Source organism: Trichosurus vulpecula, chromosome 2 (genome assembly GCF_011100635.1).
Source record: "Trichosurus vulpecula isolate mTriVul1 chromosome 2, mTriVul1.pri, whole genome shotgun sequence".
Taxonomy (NCBI): domain Eukaryota; kingdom Metazoa; phylum Chordata; class Mammalia; order Diprotodontia; family Phalangeridae; genus Trichosurus; species Trichosurus vulpecula.
The window spans coordinates 126967817-126977679 of record NC_050574.1 but is presented as its reverse complement, the minus strand read 5'-3'; the positions used below and the strand labels follow the sequence as shown (position 1 = coordinate 126977679).

At 48.8% G+C, this 9863-nt stretch overlaps 1 protein-coding gene across 2 annotated transcripts; it reads left to right on the top strand.

Moving 5' to 3' along the window:
- Positions 1-2509: 2509 nt before the first annotated feature.
- Positions 2510-9775, top strand: TAGLN (transgelin). 2 transcript variants are annotated; one of them, XM_036744542.1, is made up of 5 exons: positions 2510-2645; positions 7979-8170; positions 8297-8474; positions 8766-8868; positions 9261-9775. In XM_036744542.1, exons 2-5 carry the CDS (start codon positions 7991-7993, stop codon positions 9403-9405), a joined length of 606 nt encoding a protein of 201 aa, XP_036600437.1. In that variant the 5' UTR covers positions 2510-2645; positions 7979-7990; the 3' UTR covers positions 9406-9775. The 2 variants fall into 2 exon arrangements, with proteins under 2 accessions (XP_036600437.1, XP_036600438.1); XM_036744543.1 differs by lacking the exon at positions 2510-2645 and adding an exon at positions 5205-5262.
- Positions 9776-9863: the final 88 nt, after the last annotated feature.

Below are 9863 nucleotides of genomic sequence, written 5' to 3'. Positions count from 1 at the left end.
GAATCTGTGCTGGACCTCAGAGGTCCTCTGGCCTAACCCTTACCTGCCCATGAAGCCCTTCTGCAACACCTGCTAAGGCAGCTAGCTCGTTGAACCTTGGGACTCTCATTTTCAGGGGAGTTTTTTCTTTTGTGATCCAGCATCTGTTGGTCTAATTTTTAGGAAGTTTTTCCTTGCAGTATTAGCTGGAATCTCTGTGCCTGCAAACTTCCTCCTATTCGATGTTCCTAGTTCTGCCCAGCTAGATCAAGTGAATCCTCATCTGTACACCCAACATCAGTTCTTTAAGGTTCCATAATTTTATTGGTGTGGTGACTGGTTTTCCCAACCAATCCTCATATGGTATGATCTCCAGTCCTCTCATCATCCTGGCTGGCCTTCCTGGGATGCCCTCCAATTTGTGCTTCCGAGTGATGTTTTAAAAGTCCCTTCCCTGGCAGAAGCTTAAAAAGATCCCCTCCCCAAAACAGTGACCCTTCGCTAATACTTCCCTTAAGTCATTCACTTTCCTGGGCACACACCCAGCTTAGTAGAAGAGGCTAAATCCATTTGGCTCCTTGTGGTACTGGTAGATTACTGACATAAGACTTGGGAAGCTCTCTGTCTGAAGGGTGCCTGTGGTTCAGCAGTAGCTTGGTCCCTTCAGTGGCAGCAGGGGAAAGGGGGCACTTTTTAGGAGGGGGGGGCATGTTTTCAGGGTAAGGGTTTAATGGCTGTCTTAGTAAATGAGAAAGGCTAAATGGAGACAACGAGGCAAAGAAGCACTGGAGAATTCCAGGTGGGAGGCCCAGTGGATAGGGATCAGGAAAACCTGGGTTTGAATCCTGCCTCAGATACTAAACTGATCATGGCCAAGTCACTTAACCTCTTTCAGGCCTCAGCGTCCTTATCTGTAAAAAATGAGGGGATTGTATTCAATAACCCCCTAAGGTCCTTGCAGTTGTAACTCAGATCCAAGAACTTCCAGTTTCTCATGTGACTGTGGCACAGTCAGCCTCAGGGGAAGCGGAGCCACTTACTTGTATGATGGTGTTCTAATCACCATCTCTATGAGCCCCAGGTGTCCCATGTGCAGTCCACCGCTATTAAGTACCTACTGTGTGTCAAGTATTGTGTTAAGTGCTAGAAACACCATGGAAAAAAGTGAAAGCCTTGGCCCTCAGGAGGTTTACACTCTAAAATGAGGAAGTTGGACTCTATCACTAAGATCTGTGATTCTGAGGCAGAGGTAAGGAGGAGGAGGGACAAATAACCTCCAACGTGCACTTCTTGTCCTCTCTGCATGCCCTCACCCCTCCATTCCTCTCCCTGTCCTGCCCCAGCATGAAGTCTCAGTAACCACATGGTGTCACTCTTGATTTGCTCACCACTTCAGCTTGGCAGGCGCAGCTGCTTCCCATTCTTTGGCATGAATTGGGCATAGGACTCCCTGAGGGAGGAGGTGCTGGGAGGGAAAAGAGAGCTTCTGGAAGGGGATTGCCAGTGCCCAGATTATCTTCCAGGCTCCACCAGTCGAGGGAGCCTAAGCTCATTTCCCTTATCATCCCATGGCTTGGGTTCAGTGAAAGGTTATTGGTGAGAGGTTAGTGCCAGGGAAGAAGCTAAAGGGGCCCCATGGTTGGATAGCGCAGTTCCATAGATAAAACTATTCTCTCTAGCAGAAAGTTTCACACCATACCCTATCCACCCTATCTCTCCCCAAGTAATCTAGAGACAAGAACAAAGTTGGGGCCTCAGAAAGTGGTGGTAGATCTTTCTATGGAGTGAAGTTCTTTTTGTGTCCTGGATGACGAAGTGGTTATGTGTGTATGGGAGAGTGATAGGTGCAACTTCATGACTCCCTCCAAGGAGGGGAGTGTCGGGGAAGACCTCAGATAACCCCTTACCACCCCACTACTCACCCTGGTCAGGCTGCACGATAAGTACCCTGGGGGAGCAGACCTCCTAAATTCTATGTGGAAGAGATATCTCCACAAATGCTCTCAAAGGAAAATGGGGATGGCCCTGATACCTCCATCTGGGACTTTGCCTGCTCCCCTCAGCCCAAGTGGATTTTAAGCCCCTTTCTCAAAACCAAAGTGAAAAAGCCCAGGGGCAGGGGATAGCTCTGGAGGTCTGCTAACCATTGTTCAAGGGCCTAGGAGAAGTTAATCCGCTTTCCCTCAGATCCTCTTCTGCCTCCCCCTCTCAATGCCAAGGGGACAGTGGTAAAAGCCGACAGAATGGGGGGAGGTAGCCCCATCATCCAGGGAGAGGGGGAAGCCTGTAGAGTCCTGTCTATAAAAGGCTTTTCCCGGCTCTCTGTCATCACCCGGGCCCCGCCCCTTCCCAGCTCCATCTCTCAAGCATGCAGGGAATGTCTCAGGCAGCCCCCGGCAGATTGCTCTGTCTTGGTGTCTTTCCCCAAATATGGAGCCTGTGTGGAGAGTCACTGGGGGTGTGGGGAAGGGGCTGGTTTTCTCAGCAGGGAGAGAGCTGAGGGGCGGGCTGTCTGGGGGTGGAGGTGCGGGGGGAGGGGAGAGGATTGACATCATTGGGCCACCACCAACCTTTTAAACCCCCCAGCCCAGCCAGCGCCCTGTCCTGTCTGTTGGTGTCCCAGGCACAGAAAACATCATTGCTTCCTCGAGCTTGGAGAACTCTTAGTAAGTGTTTTTATCCTTGGGATGGAGGGAGCTGGGTCTGGTCCAGAAGAGGGCATTTGGGGCAGGAGGGGAGACAGAGTGACAAAGAAGATGGATGAAGCTTGACTTAGGCAGCAGATGACCATTGTCAAGGTTTCCTCAAGGTAATTTCCTCTGTCCCTCTGCTCTGGGAAAGGATCACACACCTCACTTAGACTAGACAGGAATGTTTCATTAAAAAAACAAAAAAGTCCAGGGAAGGAGATACTTCTCTCTTGATAGATACTGGCATGATGGATGGAGTGGAAGAGCTTGAAGGTACCTTGTATCCCCCACACTTCGATGTCCCACCCAATGCCTAGCTGGTCACATGGGATATGGTCTGGCAGCCTCTCGCTGAAGTTTCAGGGATGAATTAGCTCATTCAGGCGAACCTGGGAAACAGGGCAAAGGTGAAGGTCCATTTCCTGCCACAGATGGGGATGGGAGTGTGACTGTGACTGACGCTATTTCTGATTGGTGTCATGGCAGTGGAAAGAGCAAGAGGATGAATGGATGTGTGATTTCATGAGAATGTGGGAGCAGCTGTCTGTAAGTAGGTGTCTGTGTGAGTGCATGTGTGCTGAGAAGTCTAGGGTAGAGGCAGTGGGAACAGAGTATAAGTCAGGCTGTATGGGTGGCCAAATGTCCTAGAATTTCTGGAGGTGAGCAGTGTGGCCAGGTGCAGGTTCTGGGTGGGAGGGCCCATCTGGCTGCAACATTGGACCCCCAGTCAGCTCCACCTTGCATTGTGGCCTGGGGACCCCACCCACCCCACTTGGATAGCTACCTGCCAAAGCATGAAGGAAATCAGAACTTTCCAACACTCTGTCTTCAGGAGACTGGGCAGCTGGGTGGTACAGTGGATACAGTGCCAGGCCTGGAGTCAGGAAGACTCATCTTCCTGAGTTCAAATCTGGCTTCAGACAATTACTAGGTGTGTGACCCTGGGCAAGTCACTTAACTCTGTTTGCCTCAGTTTCTTCATCTGTAAAAATGAACTGGAGAAGGAAATGGTAAACCACTCCAGAATCTTTGCCCAGAAAAGCCCATATGGGGTCACAAGGAGTCAGACATGACTGAACAACAATTTCAGGAGGTTACAGCTACTGAGGCAGAGGTGGGGTGGGGTTTGGGCGGGTTGGGGTGGGATTTGCCTGGAAGGGGCAGGGCTGGGCTGGGGCTGGGGCTGGGCTGGGATGAGAGCACTTGCAAAGTCTTCTTGCTTTCTCCCTCTGGTGGTAGCTATGGAAAAGGCATTGGTAAGGACCCTGGCAAAGATTTCACTGTGTGTGGTCCCCCCCCCCCCCCATAGTCCTCTGGATCCAGGGATGCTTGCCTATTCCACTGTACTCTAGACTCAGATGTGCCTATATGAACTACTCTCTTCTGGATACAGATGTGCTTATGTCACTAGATTGAAGACTTTATTTAATGCCCAGGCAGTACTAGAGTAAACCAGTGGCTTCTTATTTCCTATGGAGCTTCAGTGGATCAAAGAGAGATCCTCTCCCCCTCCAGCCTCCATTTGGGTCAGTCTGGTCCGTTCTCAATTCCTTAGGAATCCTTAAGAATATCAGTTCAAAAGAATTCCCTTGGCCAAGGGTGGGGGCCACAAACAGAACCTCTGTCTCATGCCCATTGGCTACTGGGTTCTCTCCCCAGGTTTGTATTTGTCCTTCTTCAAGTGTTCAGAAATAGGATGAGAAGCAGACCTAGAGTAGTCAGATATGCAAACACAGGCTGCCACGATTTGTCCTCAGGAAGAACAGACCCTAGGGAGATTTCTTGGGAATCTCCATCTGTAATCCCTGCAGTGAGGGAAGGAAAAAAGGAAGAAATTGAGAAAGGAGAGGTGTGTTGAACACTTCCTTCCTTCAACCCTGGCTTCTTCTTTCTTTCTTGTCCCTAGTCACCTTGTTGGTTTATAACTCTACAGGTATGTGCATTGCCAGGGTGCTAGGCTGCTCTGCCTACTTCCTAGGTTCCCCTTATTGGACAGTAAACTTCTGAAGGGTAGGGGCTATACTTGCCTCTCCCTTATTGATTGGTACGCCCTTGTACAAGGTATGATCTAATCAGTGTGTACTGAATGGTGGTGGGGGCTTTGTGGGGAGAGAGGAGAAGGCTGTACAATATAGGGGGAAAAGTCTGCTTTAGTCTGGATATGGGAAAAGTCATGATGGAGTGGGAGGGGGAAAAAGTTGGGAAGGTCCAAGGTTTTATGAACTCCCCTTATTCCAAATGAGTGAAGATTGATGAAGTTACTTGATCTCCCTTGGCTTGGGTGCTAGGCTTTCAACTAAGCACCAGTTACTATATGCAGGTCCCAGAAATTAATGGGGGGAAAGGAGCTGGATCTGGAAGGCACTGATTTCTAGCTTTTGACTTTAGCTCAATCTTACCTCTTGATTTCTGGTTCTCTAGGATTTGGGTGGGGAGGCAGGGGCTGGTGCTAGAAAAAGGAGTAAGCATTGCTATCCTGCTTGGTTCCAGTGGGAGGTGAAGAGGTGGGCAGATCTGCCTGCTTTTCAGATTCACTGATATTGATGGGGGTTCTACGTGCTGGTGTTGGTGGAATGTTTTTATAGAGGTAAAGGTGAGTATTCTCTCATCCTTCATAGAATCATTACATTTTAGAGCTAGAAGTACCTTAGGCCACTTCTGTTTTACAGAAGAAGAAAAGGCCCAGAGAAAAGTAGTTTGCAAATGTCAAACAGTCAGTAAGTGGAAAAGGCCAGAGCATAAGTCAAGAGATTTCAGGGTCTTGTACTATGGGCAGCTAGATGGTGCAGTGGTTAGAGTGCTGGGCCTGAAATCAGGGAGACCTGAGTTCAAATGTGACTTCAGACACTTATTAGCTGTGTGACCTTGGACAAGGCACTTAACCCTATTTGCCTCAGTTTCCTCATGTATAAAATTAGGTGGAGAAAGAAATAGCAAACCACTCCAGTATCTTTGCCAAGAAAACCCTAAATGGGGTCACAAAGAGTCAGACAATACTGAAACGACAGTATCAATACCAACTGCTTGTGAGTTGTGTGACTCGTCGAGCCACTCTAGGTTATCAGTTTTTGACACTCCTATGATCTTATAAGTGAAATTCAAGTCTTCTGATTCTCAATCTAAAGTCCCCCTCGTTTTACCCTTTTGTCCCTTGTTTGGTGGTATTGACCAGGCAGCTGGAAACCAGAGTTTGAGGTTGGACTGAGAGTGTGCAGTCACTCTACACTTCCAACATTTTGTCGATCTCTTTTCCTGTCCAATGTGGGGAGGGGCTGGACACCTAAAGATAGCCTGACTGGCTGATCCTCAAAGCTAAATTGGCATGTATCAGACAAGGTGGGGTTCTGGCTCCCATAAGGGGAGGAAGTATCAGACTGGCAGAAAGACAATGCCTATATGCACGCATCCAGTTATTATCTTTTCCCTGCTTTCATTCATCATTCATCCTCATTGCCATGCTGAGTCAGGCTTGACTTCCTCGGATCACATTTTTATTGCTGGAAGGAGTCTTAGAGATCATCTAATGCAGTCCCTTCATTTTACAGATGAGAAAATTGAGGCCCAGAGAAGTAATATGAATTAAACAGGGGAAACATAGTTAGTAAGTAGAAGATTCAACCCCAAACTCCCAATCTAACACTCCTTCTACCAGCAGCCCCCTTTAGACCTACACTTGAACATGTGGCCACACCTATTATAGCCCTGGGTCATCCTTTTGTTTAGTCAACTTCTCTTCAGGTTCAGTTTCTTGCCATACCAATATCCCTACCTTCCCATGGCCGGGTCCCTGCCCTTCGCCCTTCACTCAAGGCCCTTTTCCATTTCTGGTGCGATCCTGAACTCCTCAGGGATAGTATGGAGGACAACAGTTGGAAGTTGGAGGAAATATGAGGATGAGAGCAAGGGTTCCTATGCTGTGGGCAGATTATTCTTGGCTCTTTCATAGTCCCCAGAGGGACTCTAGTTTCTAGGCTGCTGTGGCTATAGCATTGAGGGCCCTGAGGAATGAGGTAAGGAATTGAGAAGGGAGTCCATGAGCAGGGTCAGCTTCCAGTTCAAGCTGATCACTCTCCCCAGCAATCCTGCTAGAAAGACATCATATCCCAGGAGCTTGGATGCCTTAATTACCTGAAGTAGCTTCCCATCTGGGTGGGGCAGTGACAGCCTCTGCTGGCTTGTCGTGGGGGGAGGGTAGGAAGTAGGCCTGGAGGGGAGGCCTGGAGTCCTGGCTCCAACTTTTGAGCCTTGGGCAAATTTCAAAAGAGAACCACAGGATGGAACACCTCAGTTTATCAGAGATAGAAGACAGAAGTATCTGCTAGTTTAGCTTGGCCCTAGGCAATATGATCATTTTTTGCCTTTGGCTCCAAAGTTTCCTTACTTTCCAGAGACACTTTCTCAGGTGCCCACCTGGAATGATTACCTCTCAAGGTTCCTGTTACCTAACCCCTTGGGCTGAGGATGACTCTAGGAATCTGTAGTTCCCACATTCTTGCCCCAGTCAACCTTGGTTTCCTGTTGAGGCCCCTTAGGACCAGCCTGATGGATGGAGGCTGCTCCAGATAGAAGAGTTATGGAAGTGATGGTCAGTGGTAAGAGGACCAAGTATAGACCCGATGGAGGGGGCAGGGGCAGTGCTAGAATAGCCAATAAACAGAGTAAAGATGTACCCAGAAGCCCACAAGACTAGTAGAAGTCAAGTTAGCCTGGGTGGCTCTCCTCCCAGCTTGAAAAAAAAAATCTTTTTATAGGCTGAGGGCTCTGGGACTGGAATGTGGGAAATAGCAGCAGATTCTTTCTCAGTTCTAGAACTGGGACCCACTCACTTGGGGCAGGGCTGGGAGGAAGATATCCCTTAGCAATACTCATAAAACCTGGTGCTAGAAGGGAAGTAGGGAACAGTGCATCATAGAGGAAAGAGTTGTATCTGGGGTCAGAGGATCTGGGTTTGAATCCTATCTCTTGTACTGACTCCCTCTGTGACTTGCAGGGGCAAATCCATTTCCTCCTCATTGGGCCTCATTTTCCTTATCTGTAAAACAAAGGGGTTAAAATAATTTCTAAGGTCTCTTTCAGCTCAAAATCTATAACCTCCACAATTTCTTGCCCTTTAAGAGATCCTTCTGTTGTTTTCTGGTAAAGTGAGAGGATTGCTCATCTTGACCTGTCTACTAGATGGAAGTGTTAGAAAAGTACCAAGGGGTCTTAATATGCTGCTGATGGGGGAACTTTATCCAGAACCAGGTGAGTCACTAAGCAGGGAACAGAGGTATCCACTCAGCCTTTATCTCCATTTTTTGGCCCTATAGCTCTCACCCAGCATGGCAAACAAGGGCCCCTCCTATGGCATGAGCCGGGAAGTACAGTCTAAAATTGAGAAGAAATATGATGATGAACTAGAGGAACGGTTGGTGGAATGGATTATTGTGCAGTGTGGCTCTGATGTGGGCCGTCCTGATCGAGGGCGACTGGGCTTCCAAGTCTGGCTGAAGAATGGTGTGGTGAGTATTACTCCCTAACCAGGGTGGACCGGGCAGCTTTGGGGGCACTAGAATCTGGGGGTGTAGATCCTGGGGCTAGGCATTGGGGCTGAATTTGGGTGCCAAACTGTATCCTACACTGGGCAGATCCTGAGCAAGCTGGTGAATAGCCTGCACCCTGACGGTTCCAAGCCAGTGAAGGTACCTGAGAACCCACCCACCATGGTCTTCAAGCAGATGGAACAGGTGGCTCAGTTCCTGAAGGCAGCTGAGGAATATGGGGTCACCAAGACTGACATGTTCCAGACTGTTGACCTCTTTGAAGGTATGAAGAAGAGAGGGACTGGTGGTAGAGGTAGAGAGATGGAAGGGATGGAGAAAGGAAAGGAGAATGACAAAGAGGATAGAAATGCTGCAACCCTGAAGAAAGAAAAATGAGGGGTCTTTCAAATAGTATAGCACCTAGGACAGGAAAGTTGGGCAAAATCAAAGAGAGCTGTCTGTAGGATCTCATTGCATCTTAGGCTCTGGGACAATGCTGTCTCACCCTTGTCACCACTTTGGTTATTTGCATTAGGGTCTTGATACATTACCCCTTTCCTCTTCCCTCCCTCAGGTAAAGACCTGGCAGCTGTGCAGAGAACTCTGATGGCACTAGGAAGCCTGGCAGTGACCAAGAATGATGGCCACTATCGTGGAGATCCCAACTGGTTCATGAAGTATGTAATTCCTAGGGTTTTCTCAGATAGCTCTGTGCACTGTAGAAACTATGGTGGATGGGGGTGGGACATATTAACCAGTTGGAAAGGGAGCAGTGAAGTGGTTTAAAGCAGACAACTGAGGAATTGAGTATGGGACTAAAGTGGAGGAAGAATAGGAATTGATTCCTTCTTCTGCTCCACAGCCATGCCTAACCACCTCCTTTATTGGTTACTGGGCTGGTCTTTGTCTAATGGTAGAGAAAAGAGCAAAGAGAGAAGGGAGGGAAATAGGAAAGGGAATGGGAAGAAAGACAGTAGTGGAAGTTGATGAACAGAGGAATGAAAGGAAGGTGTGGGAAGAAGGGGAAGACATATATTCAGGTTCTTTAACACTATTCTTCTGTCCCCAGGAAAGCCCAGGAGCACAAGAGGGAATTCACAGATAGCCAGCTCCAGGAAGGCAAGCACGTCATCGGCCTACAGATGGGCAGCAATAGGGGAGCCTCCCAGGCTGGCATGACAGGCTACGGGCGGCCCCGGCAGATCATCAGTTAGAGGGCTAGGGAACTGGCCCCTTCCTTGCCCCCTTCCCTGACTCCTTGGTTGCAGCAATCCTGGCTCGCCTGCCTTGCCCCACGCCCTGTGCAGTTCCAGCCTTGGCCAAGCTTTGAGCACCCTTTCCCTCTTAAGGGCAGCTCTCTCTCCACTCCAAAGCACCCTTCCCTCGTCCAACCCAAATCCTCTTCCCAGTCTCCACAACCACCTTCTACCATTTCCCAAGTGTTGAGGGGGAGGCTGGGTTGGGGACAAGTCACTGTCCTCTTTGACAGCAACAGTCCACTGAGGGAACTTCAAGTCTGCCCCACATTGGTATTTTGGGAGTTAAAATTTAGAGGAAAAAATATTATGTTGATCTTTTCTCACACCTGGCTAGCAGAGTCTTGATTTGTGGTAAGCTCTTACTTAGGTAGTGTTTGGGGGAAAAGGGACTAGGCCTACTATGTGCCTCACTA

Bases quoted from the DNA above. Each gene is read 5' to 3' on its own strand.
- TAGLN (XM_036744542.1), top strand. From the start codon at position 7,991: ATGGCAAACAAGGGCCCCTCCTATGGCATGAGCCGGGAAGTACAGTCT. The intron at 8,171-8,296 runs GTGAGTATTACT...TACACTGGGCAG, and splicing joins TCTGGCTGAAGAATGGTGTG to ATCCTGAGCAAGCTGGTGAA. The intron at 8,475-8,765 runs GTATGAAGAAGA...TCCCTCCCTCAG, and splicing joins GACTGTTGACCTCTTTGAAG to GTAAAGACCTGGCAGCTGTG.